The sequence below is a fragment of the Corythoichthys intestinalis genome, chromosome 16 (genome assembly GCF_030265065.1).
Source record: "Corythoichthys intestinalis isolate RoL2023-P3 chromosome 16, ASM3026506v1, whole genome shotgun sequence".
Taxonomy (NCBI): Eukaryota; Metazoa; Chordata; class Actinopteri; order Syngnathiformes; family Syngnathidae; genus Corythoichthys; species Corythoichthys intestinalis.
In genome coordinates this window covers 33,317,687-33,343,782 of record NC_080410.1, presented here as the reverse complement: position 1 = coordinate 33,343,782, position 26,096 = coordinate 33,317,687, and the positions used below count along the sequence as shown (strand labels likewise).

At 39.9% G+C, this 26,096-nt stretch overlaps 1 protein-coding gene across 1 annotated transcript; it reads left to right on the top strand.

The window, feature by feature from the left end:
• Positions 1–122: 122 nt before the first annotated feature.
• snrnp70 (small nuclear ribonucleoprotein 70 (U1)) lies at positions 123–21,388 on the top strand. Its single transcript, XM_057861481.1, has 10 exons — positions 123–331; positions 628–781; positions 3,127–3,189; positions 3,462–3,516; positions 3,580–3,644; positions 3,745–3,807; positions 11,333–11,414; positions 16,383–16,484; positions 20,123–20,222; positions 20,301–21,388. Exons 2-10 carry the CDS (start codon positions 635–637, stop codon positions 21,019–21,021), a joined length of 1,398 nt encoding a protein of 465 aa, XP_057717464.1. The 5' UTR covers positions 123–331; positions 628–634; the 3' UTR covers positions 21,022–21,388.
• The last annotated feature ends 4,708 nt before the right edge of the window (positions 21,389–26,096 follow it).

The following is a 26,096-nucleotide window of genomic DNA, read 5'->3' as shown; positions in this document are numbered from 1 at the left end:
ATGTAGTGTGCCACTGTAGCTGCCGTATGTCGTAATTCAACAAGATGGCCAAGGGTTTGCGCATGCGTTAAAGAGGTGACAACGAATATTGTTAGTTTACGACGGTTGTAATAGGTTTACGGCATCCCGCCATTTTAATTTTCAGAAGTTCCACAAGCGCTGCATTGTGGTTGTCGCACTGCGTTTTCATCGGCTCGGTAACATTTTCTTCCCTTTTACGTTGATACACGGAAACCGTACCAACTGAGCCCACTCGGCATTTACATCTATCTTTATATCTCCCCACTCTGCTCAAGTTTGATGGTGAAATCTTATCTTTGAATGAGTGAAGGTAAGAGTAGCCCCTTGTTTCTTGTTAGCCTAACTGCCTCAGTGGCTAACACCAATAAAGTAAGCGAACGAAACTCGAAATGCTAATTCGATTGAATTAATTATAATGTTTTGTAATGCCTGCCGTCTTAAAAACGTGATACTGATATTAATTTGATGCTCTTTGGGAATGTCAACCAGAAAGTAATGCTAAAAAAGGAACGCGAGTTAGCTAGCTAGCACGCCTGCTTTTGTGCTTGCCGCTGACCTAACACTCGCTTTTTATAAGCACTTGTTTACTAAATTCGTGTTTTTTAGGTGGAAAATGACGCAGTTTTTACCCCCGAACCTTTTGGCCCTCTTTGCCCCGCGGGACCCAATCCCTTTTCTTCCTCAACTTGAGAAGTTGCCACACGAGAAACACCACAACCAACCGTACTGTGGCATCGCCCCGTTCATCAGGCACTTCGAGGTAAAAAGCTTGTTTTTACAGTATAGTTTCTTTGGGTGTGACAATATATCGAAAATGTGATCTCCCACGATACTCTGTAGCCTGAAAGGATATGCCCCCACCAACACTCGATATATAGTTTTAAAAGTTTCACTGCTTGAAAGAAGAAAAAACGGTTCCTGCCAAATTCTGCTATTAGAATAGCGTCTATGTTAGCTCACTGGCTGATGTTAATGGTGCTCGACATCCAATTCATTTCGACTGGATTGGAAGTTTCATGCCGTCATTTGCGCTAAAATCAGAGCATTCACTGGCAGTCTTCCCAGACTTGTGGGCCCCTGTTGATTTTGAGACACTTTATACTGTGTTTATATGGGGACATTCTCGAGTCTCTTCCTGTTCAGTAACCCAAAATCAACAGGAAGTGTCCCGTAATGCCCAAAAATTGACTCACTGCCTGGTATTGGCTGCCACTGACAGACATAGGCGTGCTTGGACGTCTGCCCGTGATAGTTTCGTTCCAATTTACAGCAGAAGGAAAACTAGAGTTTTCTGTCTATTACAGGGTTTCTCCTCTAGGATTTTTTGAAGCTGTGGTGGCGGGCTGCATCGGAGTCTGACAGCCCCACCATGTCGTGCCATTGCAATTTCTTTTTATTTTTTCACGTTTTTTTCCCCCCAAGAAGAACCATAACAAACATATATTTGAAATATTTCATTAGCCAGGGTAATGTAGCTCTGTTATTGTACGTGTAAGTAAAATGCGTAGCTGATTACAGCTCCATTACCGTACGTAATAATACGACTTTTTTTCTCGTAGCAATAGTACGACTTGCTGCTCGTAGTGATGGGGCGGCAACCCAAAATGTTGAAAGAGCCATATTTGACCCAAAAAAACAAACAAACTGATACAGTATGTCTGGAGCTGCAAAAAATTAAAAGCCTTGTATAAGCCTTATAATGAGAGCAACACAGGCTGAATGTATCGATATTAGCTATATTAGCCTACTATCAAAATGACTACGTTGGCTACAAATACATCATTAGCCTTCATGATTAAATGTTTATTTTCCCTGCAGTGGATCCTATAGAGAATGACGCGTGAATGTGGCGTGACTACAAGTTTAACTACATTACAATATTAATGAATTGAAAGAATGTTTGGGTCATGTTTGTCCTCCTACAGAAACCATATTAAAACAGAAAATATATTTACCTACCCCATCTTTTCCCATTTTCAAAAATCTTTGAAAAAGCTAATGGGAGCTACTAAGGCAGCGCTACAGAGCCGCGGTTTGCAGAACCCCCCTCCCATTGTAGTCTTTTTCGTTTTATTTGGCTCTTAATACATTTTACATTACCACAACAATAATAGCCCTTCTGTTAACCGACCCATTTCAAGGAGTAGGGGGAAAATTCTAATAGCCGTGTGAAGATTTTTAGTTTCGGTGAGAAGGTAACATTTTTTGTTGCTGTTTGTGAACTACTTTTCCACACAAACGCTCATCGAGGTACCATTAATTTAGCAAGGAGAGGTATGATAGTCATTTTTCGAGTGTCCCAGAGCTTGCGAAACTTGGAGAGAAAAAAAACACATTTATTAGTTTCGTTTCGTCAGACGTGACTGCGTATATCCGTCCCCCGAAACAGCCTGATAGCACAGATATAAGTACGCCTGCACCTCGTTGTTGACCTTAGCGCGGCGGCGCCTCTTTGTGCAAATTTATTCAAAGTTGGTCTTCCGTCCAAGACGGCCGTCCACCGCTCACTTTCGCCGAAAAGTCCGATCCAAACTACTGTAATGCCCCGGATATGGGGAAGAAGCAGAGGAACCGGTACTGGCTTAGCCACTTTATTGTGGTAGCAATAATAAAGAAAAACAATAACAAAATAACAGCGGGCTGCCGCGACATGCGACCGGTATCTCGACCGTACTCCTATTCTTCCTACTCGCTTCCTCCTGCGTCACAGCTCCTCAGTCTGATCGTCTATTAAGGGGGTCGCGAATAGTTACGGACGTTACAATACACAATGAATAGGTTGCTGCTGAACCCCTTCACACTCCATTGCTGCTAGTTTGAAACAACCTTAAAAAAAAAAAAAAATCTCATTTGCAAGGCGTGGCGGCTTTTATTTTGGTGTGGCGGTGCGCCACTATCTCCTATATGTAGGGGAAACCCTGTATTAGTTTTGTTGACCATCTTATTTTTTTCCTGACTGGTTTATCGATAATTCTTGTATAGTAATCATCGCTATTGTGAGCATTCTATCGCCTATCGTGACGTGCACAGAGGTTCCCACCCCAAATAGTTTCCGTCAAGTACAGTTGGGGAGGGAATTTCAAATAATTTATTGTCTTTTGATAGGATCCTAGAGATGCCCCTCCACCAACAAGGGCAGAGACTCGTGAAGAGAGGTTGGAGAGAAAGGTGAGCTTTTGTTGTTGTTTGTTCAGACTTTGGAACCATTGTAAGGGAATCTGATGACTTCGCATTCCGAATTTTCAATACCGTAAATAGGGGTGAAGACGTTCGACTCAGTTTACTTAATATGAAGAACTGCAGTTTTTTAGCCGATAAGTGTCCATTCTTGGACTACAACTCCCTATTAGATTTTGCATCTCTTTGTGTGTCGCAATTGTTACAGATTTTGCTGACATCAATGTCAGCTACCCGCTTAATGCAAATTGTTTCATTTGCAGAGGCGAGAAAAAATTGAAAGAAGACAAACCGTGGTGGAGACGGAACTGAAACTTTGTAAGTTGCTTGATCTGGGCTTTAAAGCTGGGGCTTTAACAAATCTTTTTTTGGATTGTTTAGGGGACCCCCATAATGACCCGAATGCACAAGGGGATGCCTTCAAGACATTGTTTGTTGCTAGAGTGGTGAGTATGTTGTGATCAAAAAGTTTTTAAACATGACTACTGATTTTTGCTTCTGAAACCATTCTCTGGTTAATATCGATCAATATTTTCTTCGTCCTAGAACTACGATACCACAGAGTCCAAGCTACGCCGTGAGTTTGAAGTTTATGGCCCTATTAAGAGGGTAAGTTCATAAATATATAGAATAGGGGTGTAACAATACACACAAGTCACAGTTTCGTACAAACCTTGGTACAGGGTCACTGTTCGGTACGGGTTTGTAACAACAGGAAAAACAAAAACTTTTTTTTATTTTTTTATTACAGCATTTGAAAGTTAGTTTGTTCTGTTGGCTGAAACTAAAAAGCAGCAAAATAATTAGAAAACAAAACTGTTTTTATGGTTCTAACATTGTTTAAATCACAGTTTATGTGCAAAACTGGACAATGCATGCTTTTTTGAGGGGATCAACTAAGGTGGCAGTTAAAGTCTGGTAACACTTGCCAGCTAGCAACCTCGGTAATTTTTTTTTTTTTTTTTTTAATGTATAAAAATGAGATACGACCATTTTCAATATTGGGTTTCACAAAGTCAACTATAATACCATTACCAGTGAACATACACTAACACATAAGATATAGTTATGCATTTTTATATTGACCCAAGTAGGCATGTGCCGGTTACCGGTTTCAAGGTTTACCGTGGTATGAAAATGTCACGGTTTCAAAACCACTAAAATTTTCTGTCATGCCGTAGTACGGTATTCGCTATTTTACAAGTCTCAAAAATGCAGCCAGAAGTATCTTGGAGCGGCAGCGCTCACCCCTCCCTCTCCGGTTGTTGATGTGTGTGTGTCAGTGACGCTATTCTGCTAAACACCAAAAAAGAAACACTCCAAACAAAAGGTGTACTTTTCTTGAATTTATGGAGGTCTCAAATCATCGTAACTGAAATAATACAGGTTTAAAATGTTGTACAATAGTATTTTACACGAGTGAGTAGCTTCATTAGCACAAACACAACAGAATGTGAGGAAGTCATCCATGAAAAAGTTTGCCAAAAACAAAACACACATTTTCCTTTCAAATTCAAAATACAAATTAACTAAAAACTTACAAAGACGAATGTTAGCCTAGTCTTAGCTGGGAGAGCAAGTTCGTCGAGGTTATAAATTTCTCGGCCACTGAGAAACAAGCTTGAATGAAGGAAAAGGGATAACATCAAAGATCGCTGATTGCGACAGAAGATCTTGCCCTAAGCACAAATGTACGCTCGCTGGACAAGGAGAGGTCTCTCCCAGTGTTTTTAGATGAAACCTTTACACAACAACATTCAAACTAACTTATCCATTTTTAACTTATGAATTCTGCGTCTTTTTAACACAAAGGCATGCCATGCCTAGAGTTGACACAGTGGCTGAAAATGGCGAAACTTCACTTGAGCTTTTGCCCTCTCAAAAAAAAAAGTACAGTCAATATTTTTCAATTTTATTTAGAAGTGTTTTTACTTTTTTATAGTAATTTAGTTCTTGCTCCAATCTTGAGCAACCTGAGCTGTGGCTGTGGGTTAGTCTATAAGTTCTATTTATTTTTATTTTATTTAAAATATTTATTATTTATTTATTTTAACATAATATTCATGTTCAAATTTGCAAATATTTTCTGAAAAATAAAAAAATCCCAGATTTTTTTTTTTTTTTAAACCCATACCTCTCAAAATAACACATTTTGGAGCTATAATTGCAATACCGTAAAACCGCGGTATTTTTGCTCACGGTTATCGTACCGTCAAAATCTCATACCGGCACATGCCTAGACCCAAACAAAAACTGCAAATCGTTCCAAAACTGAAAAAGCATCACTTGAATTAGTGCAAAAATAAATACTCAGTGTTTCAATGACTTCAGCCTAGCGTTAAAGCAGAAATAATTTCCTGATTTGAAAATATAAATGCTCTTCAACAATTAGTACAGTGCTTCTCAATTATTTTCTGTTACGCCCCCCCAAGGAAGAGGTAAATGTTTCGCGCCCCCCCAACTCTCTGCCGCCACTGTAAATAGTATCATGTCTATAATATTACTATTATAAGTACGCCTCAGCCTAACATTGTGTCCTTTTTTTCCTATTAAAGAAAAAAAGTAACATAGATCAACTTATAATAAAGTATAACTTTATTAACATTGTTTTGCTTGTAACAGAAAAGACTTAACGCGCATCAATTTGCCTGAAGTAAAAAAAAAAAAAAAAAAAAAAGTCACATCCAAACTGTAAAAATACACTCAAGGTACATTTTTGACCATTTGATACTGAAAAATAAAATGTAATAAAATCAGTAAATAATCACAAATTCAAATTGATTAGAAACATTTACTCTTCAGGACAACATGCTAAAAAATTTGACCGAAAAAAACAAAACTGAATAGAAGGGGGGGGGGAAGTGTCTTTGGACAGAAGGAAAGTTTTTATTTTCGCTGATTCACCACAGTGCTCACTGGTTTATTGATATAACACTGACAAAGCGGGACGATTGTGACAATTGGCAATATTCGGCACGTTTTCGCTGAAAAACAATCAAGCGGCTTATCCATAATGAGATTGAGGTCTAATGTCTTTAAGTGGCGTCTTAACTGATTTGGCTTCAGACTCTCCCCTATAATCATTTTTACTCAGTAAACAGTAGTCTTTCCTCATTTCCCGCTATATTAGAGTCAAAGCCAAAAGGCAAACGGCCCGAAAAAAGCACATTCTCGGCGGCCGAGGGAGAACCGTAGGTGAGGGCGGTGGTCGTGACGATCCCAAGCCGAAAACGGCACTTCTCGGCCGGACACGTGAGAACCGGAGAAGACAGTGGGTCGCTGCGTGAGTCCAGCTCAGCATGAGTCTCTTCCGTGTGCTCTTGCTTACTTCAAAAATACTGCACGCACTTTGAAATTGAGAGCGCCACTGCCACCCACGGAGTGGATGTGCAAGTACACTTTATTCTAGTACGGCAAAAAAAAAAAAAAAAACATGTTCCCCGAGGTCACTCGCGCCACCCCTGGCATCGCTCTGCGCCCATCTGGGGGGGGGGGGGGCGCCCGGGGGCGCCCCACCATTTGAGAAGTACTGAATTAGTAATACTGCATTTGATTGTTCCCACCAGTGTTGTTAATAACGGCGTTATTTTTTTCAATAGTGAGTAATCTAATTACTTTTCTCATCTTGGCAACGCCGTTACCGTTACTGAGGATGGAAAGGCGTGCGTTACTATGCGTTGCTATATTAGTTGCATGACGCGATAAAAGTCTGCTGGAGACGGACTCGCCAAGATGACAGAGCAGAGCAGGAGTAGGGAGGAGGCAAAAAAGTTGTGATGCCGAGCAAACGCGATGCTAGGTGGCTCCAATAATACCTGACTGTAGCCGATAGCCTACAAACTACGCCCACATGATATGGTAGATATGGTAGACATCACATATATAGAACTAGCAACATGTACAGTATAGGAACTAGATGCGTTAGTAAACAGCCGCCATCTTAAAGCAGTAGACTTCTTAGGAAGGCTCTGTTGTAGAGAACCTTCCTAGCGCACCTAAGTAACTTTTTATCTAAAATACTCCTAAATCGGCAAAATCTTGACTTGAATATATCTTTAAATGATGAACAGTTTTAAAACTTTCACACGTCAAAAGTAGACCGAAGGGAACTAATGCAATAATGGGAGCAATTTTAACAACTTTAACCGTTGATTCACAACATTAAATGACTTCCAAACATAGCAAAGCAGGGATTCCCCTATATTCAACAGATTGTGGCGCACCGCCACACTAAAATGAAAGCCGCCACGCCTGGCAAATGAGATGTATTTTATTTATTTATTTAAATAAAAAAATTTTTTTTAAGGCCGCTTCAAACTAGCGGCAGCCGAGTGGGAGGAGTTCAGCGGACACCTATTCATTGTGTATTGTAGCCTAATGTTCGTAACTATGCAGGCCCCCCCCCTTAAGAGACGCAAGGGGAACGAGTAGGAAGAATGGGAGAACGAGCGAGATAGCGAGAGATAGCGGTCGCATGTCGTAGCAGCCCGCTGTTATTTTGTTATTGTTTTTCTTTATTATTGTTACCACAATAAAGTGGGTAAGCAAATACAGACTTCTCTCCTTCTTGCCCATATCCGGGGCATTACAATAATTTGGATCGGACTTTTCGGCGAAAGTGAGCGGTGGACGGCCGTCTTGGACGGAAAGCAAACTTTGACTAACTTGCGCTGAGAGACTGCGGAGAGGCGGGGCCCAAAATAAAGCCTTGCTCTATTTTCAGAGCGTTGGTCACAGTAAACGATTTATCAGTTCAAGCAGAGTAAAATGATACATATTCACAGTACAAGAACGTCGTTTCTATGTCCATCGATTGGTAAGAAAAGGCTGTTTGTACGAGTGACGTGTGGGCGCTCCCGTCAGGGGGGACATTTCACGTGGAGTGGCTATTTTTCGGCACAACACCGGCGCGCCAACTTCAGACAATTACGGCTGACGAAACTTTGATAAATGCGCCCCCCCACCCAAATTTCGCGAGCTCTGGGACACTCGAAAAATGACTCTCATACCTCTCCTTGCTAAGTTAATGGTACCTCGACGTGCCTTTGTGTGGAAATTTAGTTTACGAACAACGGGGAAAAAACTATTCACCTTCTCACCGAATCAAGTAAAACTCTTTACACGGCTATTAGAATTCCCCCAGTGCTCTAAATGGGTCAGTTGACAGAAGGACTGTTATTGTTGTGGTAATGTAGTACTTATGAGGGTCAAATAAAAGGAAAAAGGAGGACTACGACGGGGGTCTGCAACCCGCGGCTCTCGGGCCGCATGCGGCTCTTTAGCGATGCCTCGGAGCTTTTTTTTTTTTTTTTAAATGGAAAAAGATGGGGGAGGGAAATATATTTTTTTGTTTTAATAGGATTTCTAGGAGGACAAACATGACACAAACATTCTTTCAATTCATTAATATTGTAATGAAGTTAAACTTGTGGTGGCATAGTACAACAGAGTAATCACGTGGTGCGTCATTCTCTATAGGATCCACTGCAGGGAAAACAAACATTTAATCATGAAGGCTAATTACGTATTTCTATAGTAGGCTAATATAGCTAGTATCGATAATTATAAGGCTTGTAAAAGGCTTTTAATTTTTTGTGGCTCCAGACATACTGTATCAGTTTTTTTTGTGTTTTTTTGGGGGTCAAATATGGCTCTTTCAACAGTTTGGGTTGCCAACCCTGAGTCACTACGAGATGTAAGTCGTACTATTGCCACGAGAAAAAAGTCGCATTAGTACATCGGGTAACGTAGCAGTAATCAGCTACGCATTTTACATACATGTACTGTAGCTGAGAGGTACAACATTAGCCTGGCTAATGAAATATTTCAAATATATCTTTGTTATGGTTCTTCTTGGGGGAAAAAATGAAGAAAAAAAAATTCGCTGTGGCACGACATGGTGAGGCTGTCCGACTCCGATGCAGCCCACCACCACAGCTTCAAAAAATCCTAGGGGAAACACTGCAAAGGTTACTATATTTTTTTTGTTTTTTTCGGGGGGTAAAATAAAAAAATAAGCAATCCTAATGACAAAGATTTTAACATGTATTTTACAAATGAAATGCCTCAATGTAACATTTTTTTTTTCTTATGAACGGTTTTCAAAAGCTTTATTGGTGGATTTTCTCAAAGCACCACACAGAAATTTAATTGTGTAGGCAGGATGTGTGTATTATTCTTATAATTTCATTACAGGTGTTTTAGCTCATTTCAATTTATTTTATTTAAATGGGCTATAATTTATTATGTGTTTATATTTTACAAATGTGATGTAGTATTCATTTATATTGTATATTTTATGTTGTATAACTTTAGTTCCTATGTGAATATTAGTTCCTACTTGTTTTGTTGTGGTAGGAGGGCTTTGTATTGAACACGGGGCCGTGTTGGTTATTATTATAGCAGAGAAGACAGCCGTAAATCAACAAAGACAAGTCAACTGTGCCCCGGTCTACCACTCAAGAGATATGATTGACTCATAAAGTAGGTTACGATTGCATATTAGTTTGAAAATCGACCGGATCCACCGTATTATTACACGAGTGACCCCCGGCCCGATCCTAGCGAGTAGTATTGACGCAGGAGGGCTGCTTCTGGTGTCAAATAATAAACTCTGCCGTTCTTTTCGCATGTGTCGTGTTGAGCCGCTTCTGGGACGCATCTAACATGCGGCCGCACTGCGACTGATGTGCATTGGCTGATTGATTCTAACACCCGCGTATTACTGCGTTCTCGTGGCGGCCACGTTGTCGCACCGTTGACGTTTCTGGACTGTCCTACCGTGTTGTTCCTCATTATAGTAGAGAAGACGGACTAAATATAATCTACACAAAGAAACTGTAACCCGATCGACTCACCGCCTCGAAAAGTAAGGGTTATATTATGTCATACGCGTCCGTTCCAAACCGACTACCACGTACCGAAACGGTTCAATACTATTACATGTACCGTTACACCCTTAGTACTAACATTTATCTTTTAAGAGCTACAAGTCTTTCTATCCATAGATCGCTTTAAGAGAATGTTAATAATGTTAATGCCATCTTGTTGATTTATTGTTATAATAAACAAATACAGTTCCTTTGTACCGTAAGTTGAATATATATATCAGTCTTGTCTTATCTTTCCATTCCAACAATAATTTACAGAAAAATATGGCATATTTTATAAATGGTTTGAATTGCAATTAATTATGATTAATTAATTATTAAGCTGAAATTAACTCGATTAAAAATTTGAATCGTTTGACAGCCCTAATTTAATGTTGTTCCTGTTAATTTAGATATGTTTATAATACAGTATATGTTTATAGGTTATATATATATTATATTACTGACATGTTATGTGGTTATCTTGTATTCACAGAAACCACAATACAACAAAATAAATCTCATACTCCTTTCATCATCATTAAAGGAAACAAATCCTGAACGTCCCCTGTTGATTCTCTGATCGGAGTCACAACTCCATAGCGTCGCCGGCTTTATACCACACACCCACAGAGGGATCCCCAGTCAAATTAACCCTCTTTTTCAGTTATTATTATTTATTATTATTATTATTATATAATATTATTTTATTTACTTATGTTCCGTGAAGAATCCAAAAAGGGTTATTTGATTGTGGCTTTCTGGAAAAACAATACATTTTTACATTTAGGCACTTCCTGCAATCGTCACACTTTTTCTGTTACAAACTGACCCCGGCGCCCTCATCAGAGAAGGGAAAAGTTATATGGCCCCCACAGGAAAAAGTGTGGGGACCCCTGATTCAGGGTAAAGGTTAAATTAGGGTAAAAAATTGGGCTAGGGCCAATTGTCCCAAAAACCTTTTACACTTCACATAGTGTGGCCTAAGTTTTGTTTTTTTGTTTTTTTTTTTTGAGGAAAAAAAAACAACATGAAAATTATCACCAGTTACTTTGCCAAGTAACTAATTACTGTTACATTCAGGTAACTGAGTTACTAGCGCAATTACTTTTTGGGAGAAGCAATTTGTAAGTATAATTAATTACTTTTTTAAAGTAAGATTGACAACACTGGTTCCCACTCTGTACATTTACCCTGACTTTCCTTTGTAATCATTAATTTCACGGCCAGTCAGCAACTAATGATAACGTGACTATTGCTCGCAGATCTACATCGTCTACAACAAGAGGACGGGGAAGCCTCGTGGATATGCCTTCATTGAGTATGAGCACGAGCGCGACATGCATTGTGAGTATAAATATAGCTGGGAGCAGAAATACATTCATTCCATTCATCAAGCTACATTCAAGGGTTGTTCTTTCATTGCCACCAACATATTTCTTTTTTTTTTTTTTTCTGTGGGTTGGCATCTTTTGATAGCTTGGATCAGGATCAGTCCCATGTGAATGGCAAATTTGGATGGAGCTGACAATGTTCCAGATTTTGCATGATGAAAATAGTCTTGTGGTTGTGTGATGTTTGTGTGTCTGTGTTTGTTGCGTGTCATCAGTTGTCTGATGGTTTGGTTGAGGAGGGGACTGCTTCATTCAGTGGGGCATCATGGGAAAAGTGGGTGGACCAAGAGGTAGAGGTGTGCGTCATCTGTGAACCTGAACCTCTTTGCTTGTTGAAGGGCACCTTGTCTTTTAACTGTTAGGTGATGTTGCTCTGTGGAAGAGCAACTCTGCTGGTTGGACTCAAATGGTAAGCAAAAGGTTAGACTAAGTCACTCATCATTGAATGGGGTTTCTGCTGGAAATATGTAGCTACTGTTGATTTTGTGGAACCCCAACCTTAGAGCAGGCAGGTTTTTTAGAGCGGGCTCCTCAACTCTGGTCATGGAGAGGGAATTTTATTCAAAAGTCACCATATATGAAGTATTTAAAAAAACTTTCATGTCACTATTGATAATGCAACACCGGGTGGGTTCACCTAAAACAATGACCTCATTCTCGGATGTTGGTGGCATTAGCTCTTCAAGACCAGAGTAGCTGATCACCGTAACGTAGTCAGGCAAGGGACAACTTGAGTGGGGAGGCGGGGTTAAACATCATATTAACTGTGTGTTGTTCTCATTGCCACTGCAGCCGCCAATCTGTGATGGCTATTGGCCAGAGCTGGCTGGCAGATGATGATGGTTATGATACATCTACACCCTACTACCACAGCTCAGTGTATGGTTGGTATAATGGGTTTGTATGATGGGTAAGATTTCTTTCCACCCTCCATCTCCTATATAGGGAAGAGGAGCTACGTTCAATGGGAAAAGCGTTTTCACTGGCAAGCCCCAGGAGCTTTCCAACGAGATAGTTTTGTTTACAACTATGACTTTGACCATTGAACGCACCCCTGAACACTAGCATATTAATGGCACCCAGTGACTCTGCCCTTTTTGTTAAAGCCAACTTGGGTTGCACCTTCGGGCTTGTTCCTTGCAGTTGAACATGTACATGCAGGTACACGCGGAGAGAAAACACAAACCCTACTGTTTCCTAGTTTGTGGGAAAATAGTGACACTGCATATTGGATGGGCTGCACAGTAAATAACAGAAAGCAATGAAGAGATCCATTTTATTATTTGCAGTGAGGGTAAATATTCAGTCTTTACCCATGTTGGTTGATTCCATGATATGGAATGAAATATTGTATTTTTTAAAATACTTTGAAAGAGAAATATTGTTTTGGTATGACTTGTACCATTAGTGGAGCCAAAATTAAGGCAGTGTATTACACCAATGTGAATCATACTTGTTAGCATAACATCTTGTTAGCGAGCGATTAAGATTGATTAAAGAGCAAGACAAATATGAATATGCTGATTGACTCGGAACACCAGTTTAAAGAACAACTCTTTAAAGTTACTATACTTGTCCTGCTGTCGCTTTTTTCCATTCCCCCCCTTCTTCCCCATCTTTGACACAAAGGCCTTTTCATTTTTTGGGTTTGGCGATTTGGAACAGGGTTCCCCTAAAATAACGCGCAAATGTGCCAGACATACTTTAGATGCTTTTTGTAGACCTCTCCAAGTGGGAAAGGAAACATCCGGTGGAAATCTTTATTTACAGTCTGTTCTTTTCGTACAGCTGAACACTCTGGCTTACTGGCATACCTCCTTCACGGTGTTTTTTATTTATTTATTTTTACACCATGAATAAAATCGGTGTATGAATGTATATGTAAACGGTCTTCATGTGACCGCGCGGCACAACGTGATCCGTCCCCCTCGTCCAGGTCAGGACTCGAACCCACGACGTATCTCGCACGGCAATAGAACGCGCTAACTGCTAGTCTAAAAGGTCAGGCTGTCAGCTCCAGCCGCCTGCGCGCTTTCTTGAAAGCATCAGGAGGGATGTTTCCTATGCAACGCATACAATGGACCTGCGTGCACCCGTTACATATACACTATACCAGGGGTTCCCAACCTATTCCACTAAGGCACACTGTGGGTGCAGGATTTCATTCTTACCAAACAAGATGACAACACTTTTTCCCCAATCTGGTGTTTTACAAGTGCAATCAGTTGATTGCAGTCAGGTGTGGCTTGTTTTAGCAGAAGCCTCATTGGTTCAACTGTCTCTGCTGGATCGGCTGGAACAAAAACCAGGACCCACAGTGTGCCTTGAGGACTGGGTTGAAAACCCCTGCACTATACGACTGGGAACACAACAGCTAGTGCTTTGCTATGCCCAGCTTGAATAGAGCAAAATACACAACATTGTTGTCGGCTTTGTTTTATGGCAAGAAAAATCTGTGTGTATTAGGCCTGAACGATATTGGAAAAAACTTAATGTTGCGATTTTTTGGGGGGGGGTTGTGATATATTGCGATAATGAAAATATATATATATATTTTGTAAAAGAAATTTTCACTAAATGACTTAAACAGTTGTTTGGAAAGACTTTGGATGATTCAGTGTGACCACAGTGTACAGTGATCCCTCGTTTTTCGCGGTGAGTGGGGACCAGAACCCGCCGCGATAAGTGAAAAACCGCAAAGTACCTGCAAAGTGTGTATACTGATATCTTGAGTAATGGTGGACTATCTGTAACATTTGCATTTGATTGGCTAAAACAGTTCAGGCATTTTAAAACGTCTGCTTCCCACAATTTTAGCCACTTCATAGAAATTTTGTCTTCTATTGACGTTTTTCTCCTCTATTAAACTTTTTTTTTTTTAATATACGAAATGTTAAACAAGATTCTTTCCGCTTGGGTGCACATGATCAAAGCATTGTCTTGCAATTTAAGTTAACAATTTCATGTTCTACCAACCGATGTAATTAATCGTGCTAGTGCAATTCTTAAGGCTAAGATGGCTTTAATAGAAAAGGCAGATGCATTTTCTTGGTAATTTGGATACAGGGGCAAGTTATGTATGATTTATTCACCACACCACCAGTAGATAAGCCACATAGTATTTCCAATAACAGTAATAAAGAAGCACATTAGGTCGTACTGTATTTTTTCCCCTCAGTTAAAGAAGATTTAGACAAAGGGTGAATAAATCTCAGATTGAAGTAAATTCTCTTACACAGTAGCGGTTAGTGTTATGAGCATGGGATTCCTAGCCTCCATTCATTTGACAGAGCACTTTTGGATTAATGGTAGGGGTTTGGTAAGGCCCTGTCAGCAGATGGCATTTGAATGGCATCCTTTGTGAAGACAGGAAGTGGAGGGGTTCTGGTAAGGCCCCTGACTGTGTTGCAACCAAGTGTGTTGAGGGGTTGTGGTAAGGCCCTCAGACTGAGCTTTTAAGACTTTAAGGTCTTATAATGTCAGATTCTGCATTGTCTAAATGGTAAAACGTTGGGGTTTTGGTAAGTCCGTGTTCTTCAACGCCGAGATGGTAAGGTCGTCATTCCTCGTCACATCAGACCAGTGTAGCTGACAGGAAGCGGCATCCAAGTGTCAAAGGTCTTCACTTGTGCAAGACGGAGCAACAAACGTTTGTGTGGTATCATGGAGTGAGGCGTGAGACACATGGTGAATGAGAGTGCCTTGTTGGTTTTTTCATTGTACTGCTCTGCAAATAGGAGGGTAAGCAAGTCAAGGATCACGTTGGAATCAAACTCACATGAGGCTCATGTCTGATAGAACAGGGGTGTCCAATTTTTTTTTCCCCTCTAAGGGCCACTTCAGAAAAATCAAAGGGTGGAAGGGCTAACGTGAGATCCTTCCAATGAGATCCATTTTAACTGGGGGGCTGGCAGCGATCGCCCCCAATCATAATGGATTAGACGTCGATCGCCTTCAGTGTCAGTAAAATGTGACCACTCAATGTCAACCTTCTCAGTTGAAATAGATATGATGTCTATAACTGTCAGTGGCAGTGAAGGAAGCCTCTAAATAATTCATTGGTACAAGGATATTGCAATATCTAAATTTACACTACTGAAACTTTGCAGAATAGAGAAAATGGTCAGCAGAAAAGTACAATTTCTGAAATTCTACAAAGTTTACTACATTGAATTCAACATGTTGTCAGGTTTTGGAAAGGCAGTTTAAATGACTAGTACGACAGAATGTAGGCTAAATTTAAACTTCTGCCAGCCACATTCAATGATATTTTCATTTGCTGCAGAGCAATAAAAAACATAGTTTGGACACTCCTGCTTTAGAATGTAAAATAGAGTAGTTTTATCACAAATCTATACACATTTGGAAAATATACAACATTGTGTACATCTAAAATGTATGTTTGTGTGTGTGTGTGAACTAATTTTATTGTTGAGCATTTACACAAGTTTGCATTGCTAGCATGATGGGGTCTCGTAACTACCCCAGCAAGCTTGATAGGTCAACTAAATGCAACAACAAGGCAAGACATGAGTAACATTAGACACAGACATTAGTGCCAGATTTAGTTTTGATGGCATAACTATTCAAGCTCTGTTCACAAACTTGGCACTGCACTGAGCAATCTTTACAGCTGTGGTCATTTTACATGGACCTTCACATATAGAATTATGCTGGTAGATGTAGTAAGACTTATACCTGATCACCAGCCAGATAAAAATGGATGTTTAATTACACAATAAAAGAACATCGGGTGGAAGGAAGTCTACTCCCATTATCCTTGGGCTTTTGTCCAGAGAGCAGCCCTCTCGGCTTCACCTGCTCCTGGTCAGTATGCTAAAGCACTGTTTGTCTCCTTGGCTACTGTGATGCACTCTACTTTTATATCACACACGTCTATTCTCTCCCTACTGTTCTCCAGCTGCCTACAAGCACGCAGATGGCAAGAAGATTGACGGCAGGAGAGTGTTGGTGGACGTTGAACGAGGACGCACTGTCAAAGGATGGCACCCTCGTAGACTAGGTAAGTGGTACTTTGTATAAAACAGGATCCATCCAGTGGATTTTACAGTCGTGTTTTTAAGGTTTGTAAAATCCTTGAATTTTGCAAAAAGTTCTTGAAAATGATGGGAGGTGTTAGACAAACGGTATTTCTCAGCACCATGTCTAAATATAAAAATTATTAAATAAAGGAAAATAAATTTGCTCCATTAAGTTTTTCCCTTGATGTCTTGCAGTACATCGAGTACAGTGTATTTGAGCTCGTGCGTGAGTAGTTCATTCAAGTAAACAAATAACAAATACAGTAGTATTTAAATTCACACATGTGCATTTGCTGTGGTTTAGCACAATACTTTTATGGCACGACAATTTCCTCTTTTTGTCATGTTTTTTTCTGCGATTTCCACACGCTCCTTGCCTGTCGTTGTTTGATCCGGCTGGGAGCCACTTCGCTCGGCTTCGTCGCCACTAGAGCTGGGAATCTTTGGGCACCTAACGATTCGATTACGATTACGATTCAGAGGCTCCGATTCGATTATAAAACGATTATTGATGCACTCCCCTCCTTTTTTTTTTTTTTTAATAAAGTTTTGTACATTAGTTCCAAAATTGTTCAAAAATACTCTCAGGCTAAACCAAACTACTATTTCAGTATCAAGTTAACATATAGCAGTAAACAAATATACAAAAATAACATTAAATAAAAAAAACTCCAGTCCCCATTCTGTATCAGCAGCTTTAAACTACATTCAATTAATTTAATGTTGTGAATCAACCGTTAAAGTTGTTAAAATTGCTCCCGTTATTCCATAATTTCCCTTTTGTCTACTTTTGACATGTGAAAGTTTTAAAACTATTTTAAAGATAGATTCAAGTCAATATTTTACCGATTTAGGAGTATTTTAGATAAAAAGTTAATTAGGTTTGCTTGGAAGGTTCGCTACAACAGCATTGCAGGGAAGTTTACTGCTTTAAGATGGCGGCCGTTTACTAACGCCCGCATCTAGCTTTTTGCAGATGTGCTGCTACCGCTACCGAGTCTATAATCCATCTAGTCCTATATAAATGATATCTACCGTAACATTATGTAGCTTAGCTGTACTTGTAGCAGCTTTTCGGCAGCAGGCAGGTATGTTGTTGTGTTTTTTTATCTCGTGGCATGAGTTGAGCTAGAGCCGTGAGTTGAGCGTTGGCATTACCCGAGGGGCCGGTTAATGAGAAGCATAATGTTTAGCTACTCCCGCTCCGTTCCGTCCCGAAGCCCGCGCGGCGCGCTGAGTGTGTTGTACTTCCGCTTTACTTGGCATATTTCAATAATCGGAATTTGGATGTTTGTGAATCGTTCTCGAATCTTCCAAGGCCGAATCGCGAATAATCTAAGAATCGGAAATTTTGCACACCTCTAGTCGCCACTAGGACTCTGGCTACTCGCCTCGCTCCTAATCGACTCCCCTTGTTAAACAAGAAAACAGCGAGTCTTATTTTAAGGAGTAGGAGAGATTGTAATAGCCTTGTAAAGAGCTTTAGTAGTTTCGGTAAGGACGGTACTTTTTTTGTTGTTGTGAACTACAGTTCCACACAAAAAATAGAGATCTCATTAAGCTTAGCAATTTTAGACGTGACACCCATTTTTCGAGTGTCTCAGAGGTCCAAGAAAGCACATTTATCAAGTTTTCATTAGCCATGACGTGTGTGTCTTCGTCCACCAAACAGAATGCTATGGCTACGCCAGCACTTCTGCTATAGGACTCAAAATTTGCAACAAAACGCTCACTGCCGCCAGGAACGTACCCTCTCATGGGGTTTCAGAATCGGCACCTTTCAAACTAAATTTCTCAAGCCTCCGGGGTTTTTGGAGAACTATTTCACTTTGGAGAATTATTTCATTCTGATCGGAAGAAAAAAATAAAACATTGGAATATTGTTTAAAAGGTACTGGAAAAACTGAAAAATTCATCTTGAAAATCCTTCAGAAGTGCTTTAACTTGGCCATGAAAAAGGCGTACGATCCCTGTTTAAACGTATTTTAATCCGCATAAAAAAATACTAAAGCATCCAGTTTCCAAGTCTTAGTAATTGTCCGGAGACCCCATCTAAGAGAGGTAAGAGAAAACGCTTGAAAATGTATGCCAAATGGAGTTTAAAGTGCCACATAGCACTTAAAAAGCCATTAACTCATTCACTCCCAACCATTTTCACCAGTGCAACACCCTTCGCTCCCGGCCGTTTTACTGGATTTTGACTGATTTTGCAAGGCCCGCAGAAAATTCTGTTCTGTTGCTAATATAAACATGGAACCCACCAAAAGAAAGATTAGACTCTCTTCTTTCAGCAGGAAAAAAAGTTAGTTCATATCTTTTTCCATTCTTTAGAAATCAGCATTAGAAAATAGCTTAGTTTGAGCAATTTTCCAATTTCTGATGAAAACAGAAATTGAGCTTTTTGTAAAAATTTCAAACATAACTTTGACTTTAACACAGCTATTTTTTGCTTTAGTTACATCCCAACCATCTGAATAATATTTTCCTTTTACAAAATAACATAAACAACAAGACAAATGGAGCTTTTGATAGCAAAGTAACAATTTATTTACACATAACTAACCGAGAGATGACACTGTTGTGGCCGCGATAGACGGGGTAAACGTTTCCCTCATAGCTGCCTGTCTCTGCTCAGCGAGCAGCACAGACTCAACGGCATCGTCCGCTGCGCTGGTGGTCCCGGTCGTTCTGCTCAGTTGTCCAGCGCCTGGCATCCCAGGCGTCCTCCCGGTTGTTGTGCTCGGTCGTCTTCCGCTGGCGCCCCGGCCGTTCGTTCCGTTGAATCGGGAATGCGGGTCCTACCAAATGCGCTACTGCCCTCCAGTGGCTAGTTTTATTGCTTTAAAATGGATTTTCAGCGTTGCGCTTTAGAGCAAAGTTGATTCAGAACCCAGAGATGTCTCTTGTGAAAAAATTCCAAAAACGTCTTTGGAACACTGAAACAATTAGATATACAATGTATATATACGTTTTTGGGAGCAAATGACTTTTTCTAACTTCGAAGACTGATTTTTTTATTTATTTTTTTATTTTTAATTTTTTTTTGTGCTTAGAATAGGTTAGATTAATTAATTACCGAATTAAAAATGCTCCTCCATTGGCTTGCGCTCTGTCGTGTCCCCCCCGCCAAGATGTTTTGCCAATCCGAACCTATGCTAATATTTTTAGACCAGTAAAAATAATGCAAAAGAAGAAAATCTATTTCTGCTGGTAACTACTCAAGAATATTACACAATGCTCTGTTACTATCATTAGTTTCTAAAGAGCAGTAGTCCCTCTCAGCAGGGACATTTGCCTAGTGGTTTGATTTACAGAAGCCAAAAAGCACAATTGTACTGAAAATACGCAACTGCTGGATATGATCCGATCTTGTCACCTTATCAGTTATTGTCAGATAGTCCAAAAATATCTGTAATGGTGTCTGATGGAGACATCACTAATCACAATGAAATTTGGTAAGTATATCATAGGGATATAGATTGTCGATTGTCAGAGGCAGTTCAGAATTCTGACTTTGTCCTTCACTGGCCCTCTTGCTCTTGTGTAAAAATGTCTTCCAGTTCTGGAATGACCCAAACATTATTCGGGAGATTAACCTAACCGTGCACGTTTCATTCAGGTGGAGGATTAGGAGGGACCAGAAGAGGTGGTGCAGATGTCAACATCAAACACTCAGGCAGAGATGATGCATCTCGCTATGATGATCGCCCCCTGGGAGGGTGAGGTCACTTTTTTTCCAGCTCACCATTCGTATTGAGTTCTGTGTGTAATTGTCCTTTTTGTCAATGACTTTACAGTGACCGTGATCGGGGAGACCGTAGAGAACGTAGTCGTGACAAGGAGAGGGAGCGTCGGCGGTCTCGCTCCCGCGAACGGCGCCGCCACACCCGGTCCCGCGAGCGCGAAAGGGAGAGAGACAGACAGACGGCGCCGGGCGAGGACGGCTCCGCTAGCAGTCGGCGCCGAGACAGAGAGCGCGATCGCGGCGGTCAGGCCGGAGGGGATGGAAAGAGTAGAGAAAGGAGCAGGGATCGCGATAGGAAAAGGAGGAGTAGGAGTCGGGATCGCAAGCGTGACCGTGAGAGGGCCAAGGGGCCCGAGGGTGAGGATGTCAACCAGGGAGAAGGTGGCCCCGAGGGCGGCGAGCGTTTACCGGAAGAAGGTGAGGGAGAAGGAGGAGAGGGGACAGAGGAGCGCAGAGACAGAGATCGAGAAAAAGATAGGGACCGCAGGCGCAGCCACAGGGACAGAGACCGGCGCAGTAGGGGAGACCGAGACAGGGATCACAAGAGGGAGCGAGGAGATCGAGATAAAGGTGAGCGTAGGGAGGAGCGCCACGGCGCCTCGCGCGAAGACATTGCTCCTCAAGATGAAATGGCCAATGAAGAAGGAGCAGAACCGCCCAACATGGAGGAATACAGTCAAGACGGAATGATGGACCAGCAGCCTGTACCCGAAGAGTATGCTTCAGGTGAGAATGGTTACAAGATGGAGGCTACAACTGGAGAAGAGTACTAAATCACACCCACTTCGCACAGACTCTCAAATATTTCATATTCTACTGTACCATGACTCACTAAATTAATGCTAAGGCAAAGCTACCAGAGCCATATCTACCCTTCCTCTCAACAAGAAATGATACGGTTTGTCCCAAATTGAAATTCCACAATGTGGATCTGCCCAATTTGTGTTCCTAAAATTTGATTTTCAGCAAAAGGAAGGTGCTCTGTGGCACTAAAGGCAAGCAACCATTTTGTTGCCAGCTTTATATTGCGTTCGAGTCTGTCCAATTTGGTTTAGTGTTTGTGAAATCTGAAGGTAATTAATTGTGTGATGATTCACAATTGTCTTGGTGAAAGCGCAATTAAAAATTGTTTTAATTATGGGTGGGTGTCCTTCATTTTGTTCCAGGGTTGCCGATCAATCAATCGCTGCTAGCCCCTAGTCAAATTGGTTTGGACATCTAGGACCTAGGAAGCAGTGAAGGAGTTGAGCCCTTGATGTTTGAAATTACATTCACCACTTTCAAGTCGTCAGTTTTATTGTCATCTTCATATATAGCGCCATTGACGATGCTGAATGTCAATTAGTGTGGTGTCCAGTCGCCGATCTGCCATTAATTTAGCACTGGATTATAACTATTGTAGTATAGTTATCATTGGTTTAACTCATTCACTGCTAGTCCAGGTCACAAATAATGTGTTTTGGTAGTTAGCAAGAGGGAAATTTGACATTCTAGACATCTATTGATGGCAATAGACATCCTATCTGTTTGGCCTAATCGAATGATTGCCTCCAGGGCTTTCCAGTTTCAAATGGATTGGATTGGACGTCGAATGCCATCGATCGGTGTTTTGAATGTCAATTTCCCTCTAATATACTGATCTAATAATCAGCTCCAGGTCCTCCCAGTTCAATTGGATTGGAGGTCTTTTTTTTTTTCTTTTTTTTTTAAACCAGAGGCTTCAGGGAAAAAAAAGACTGTTTACTACTTTTTTAAAATTGATAATTAGGCTATTGATTTCAGTGTATAATCTATTTCTGGCCGGAAAAAATGCAACTATAGGTTTCTTTGCGTACTTTTGTTTGTGAATAAAAAACAGAATTATAAAATTTATTAAATATTCAAAGCTTACCTCAGGATAAGTGTAGTAACAAATGATGTCTTTTAAATTCAAGTTATAGGCGCTGGTAGAATCATGAAGAAAAAGTTTCAAAATAAGTCCCAAATTCTTTTGTTTTATAGATTGGACGTCTATTGCTGTCAATGACAGGCTTAGTGAGGTCATGAGATTCATCAAATTTCCCAAAACACACTTTGGTCACACTTATTTGAATTATTTGAATTGATATGATTGTAATCATATCACAAAGATGTTGAATCAACATTCCGCTGTCGATCTTATATCGTTAAATCAACGTCGCTTTCGATTAGTAATAATATTGGAACAACGCTGAATTAATGTTATGTTTCTGACCAAAACGCCCGCTCATCAATAATTCAATCACATTTCCCGGTCAATCATAAATCAACTATTTGTCAAAATTAGTTCAACTATAAAACAATGTTAACCAAACCATCGCCTGACATACCATAGAACAACGTTGTTTCAACGTCACCTGATGTCGAAAATTTCTATGTCAACCATACTGATGATTTTGATGGAAAAATCAACGTTCATTCAATGTCTGTCTGCTATCTGTGATACAATTGGACCATAAGCGGATTTTCAGCGGGGCTAGGCCCCCCGGTGGGCAAAAAGTCTCATTGCATGTAATTGACTTTACAGTATATGATTTAAAAAATAAAAATTTTCTGGGAAAATATTGTCTATAAAAGTTGTAAAGCAATAAAACAACAAAAAATGAATTTAATGAACAAAAAAAGATATTTTTATCATGGGTCAAAATTATTTTTCGAACAGATCATGTGACTAGCACCTTAGATCGTCATTTGCTTTGCCAAAACCACCCGAGGACCGAAGAGGCGAGATGGATATACGTAATTGTTTTCAAACCTAAGCTTTCAAAAGCGACAACTACTGAGCAAAAACCAAGGTTTGAAAATGTGGACAATGAAACGCTAGAGACCACCGTCAAAATGGTGAGCGGGGTTTCAATATGCCCCGCTAAAGACGCTAAGTGTACAACAGAGCCACCACCGGTGTCTTGCCAATGTAGTTACCCCCGTCAAAAATTGTGTCCACTGGCTGCGGGAGCGCATACGCACACATTAGTTATGAGTTATGTCGACTTAAACAATTGAAGCCAGAAAAGAACCACAGTTATATATTTTGGACATTGACGTTTATTAAACTGCAGAAACTCCATACAGGACTTGAATTACAGTAATAACAGTTATAGGTCATCCTATGAGTAAAACCGTGAAACACTGCCTTTTTTATTACGTTATACGACAGAATTTAAAAAAAAAAAAAAAATTTATGGATGTACCATGTTTTAAAACCTCATGGACAACTACATCACCAAAACACGGAAATCGAGCAAATCAGTGCAGCGCAGTGGCTCCACTCAGGGGACACAATTTTTGACTGGGGTAACTACATTGGCACGACACCAGTGGGCGTACCATATTCAGTGGATGATGATCTTGGCGAAAAGTATAGCCTAAGCAGCCTGATTTGGAATTCCCCTCAAGAATGATGGGTAACAAAAAAATAACCAAAAACTTTCAATTTATTATTATTAATATTCTTGTCAGTTAATTTTTTTGCTGACACTGCATTTCGGGGTCATCAACATGTTGTGCCCCCCTGCCCCAAAAGTCAAACTCCGCCTATGAATTGGACGTCGAATTGATTGGCCACTGGGCTGCAAATTCGCATATTTTAACCATTCAAGTCTTTAAAATATAATTTAAGACTTCGTTTATTACAGAAATGGTTCTCCTGTCACAAAGATTATTTTAAAACACATACATATACTCAGGGGTGAAAGTGGTTAGAATTTCTTGCCGAAACTCCCCGATGTGAAGGTCGCCACGGAGCCAGAAATTTTATTTATTTTGGGGGGGGGGGGGGGCAAAACTACTGAAATGCAAAGAAAACTGTTTTGGTCAGTTATTTCTATAACACATACAAAAACTGATTTTCATTCCAAAAAAAAATTTTTTTTTTCAATGATTTGCAAAATAAAAGTTAACAAAAACAGCGATCCATCTCCTAATTTTTATTTTCCCTCATTTCCTCACATACTAAATGCCAAATCTAAATTTTAACTACTTAAGAAGATAGGATTTCTATTCAAATTGAAGATAATGTAAACATTTACTTTTTGTTGTTTTTTAATAATGAAGATGTAAATAACATACATTCAGAAAATTAAGTACAAAAGACTTATATTATGCAGAGTGAAATGGAATATATTTTGAAGATCGCGCAAACATTGGCTTTTTTTAAATCATAAGGAAATGAATAAGTAGCCTAACATAAATGAACAAATATAAGTCCAAAGTGCACATTGACAGCTAAGATGATCTGAACCTCCCCATCAGAGCAAATAAAACTAAATATGATAAATAAGCCTCCTTAACTGTTCCTTGCTCTTGAAGATTTGATCCATTTTCTGTTGAATTGCCCCTTTTTTTTGCTGTTTTAGGCAACATGCACATTTGAACCAATCAGAGCTAACTATCTCTGGTGATTACATGTCAGTATTTCAGCCAATTGAACGGATAAATGAGTCCAGGCGTTTTGCTTTGCTGCGTGCATTCGCACATTGACCCGAGTCGTCATTGTCAGACTCAGATAACTGCAGCAGCTGGGGAAACCTCCATGCCGTCCGTGGAATGAAATAAATAATAAATATTGGTGGAAAGGATTACGCTACACGAGCACTTTATTATGACTGTTGTTCACACTTGTATATGTAAATCTGACGTTGGTAGATTGTTTTCTTCTTGGAGATGAAATGCATGTGTGGCAGCTTTGTATTTTTTGTTTTTTTTACATAGCGTTTTGACAGTTGCCATCATATTTTCGGGATCAAAGCACCGTGTACCGGAACAGCATTCCGGCCCTGAATCTTATACCGGAACTGCGTTCCTGACCGTTCCCGCCCACTTTCACCCCTGCATATACTGTATTATTTAAAAAAAAAAAAAAATATATATATATATATATATATATATATATATATATATATATATATATATGAGATGCCGATCGATCGGGTCCGATCACATCATTTTCAAAGTATCGGAATCGGCAAAAAAAATATCGGACATGCCTTTTGTAAATATATATATATTTTTTTAATTAAATCATTTTTTAATTGTATTTAACGTTACAGACATAATGTGTTACACTCTTCCAAAGTCTTTAGTTTAAGCTTAAGGTAGGGTTATCAAATTTATCGCATTAACGGCGAGAATTAATATTTTTTACATTTATCACGTTACAATATTTAACGCAATTAACGCATGCGCTGCAAGACCCACTCACGCATTGTCGCGGTCAATCTTTAATGGCGCTTTATATAGAGCTAAGAGGCAGCATAACATGAGTAGAGTGAATTTTGGCAGCCTTTGGAGCCTTTTTTTAAATGGCTAAAGCCTTACAGTCCCTCTCCCAACAATTAGAATAATCGTGGGAAGCAATGTGGGGAAGAAAGGTAGTAGCTGATCTTATCACCCTATGTTATTTCCCAACGCAGAGAAGATATATCCATTGGTACCACGACACACAGTCATGGTTGCACTTCCCATCATGCATTTGGGCAGAAGTTAAATGGCTACAGTATCATTTACTGAAAGCTCAACAAATACACTAGATGGCAATATTTAGTCACAATATACAAAGTCACATTTATCCTTTAAGAATTATAAGTCTTTCTATCCGTGGATCCCTCTCACAGAAAGAATGTTAATAATGTAAATGCCATCTTGAGGATTTATTGTCATAATAAACAAATACAGTACTTATGTACTGTATGTTGAATGTATATATTCGTCCAAGTTTTATTCATTTTTTTCTTAATGCATTGCCAAAATGTATATGATCGGGAAAAATTATCGGGAATGATTGGAATTGAATCGGGAGCAAAAAAAAGCAATCGGATCGGGAAATGTTGGG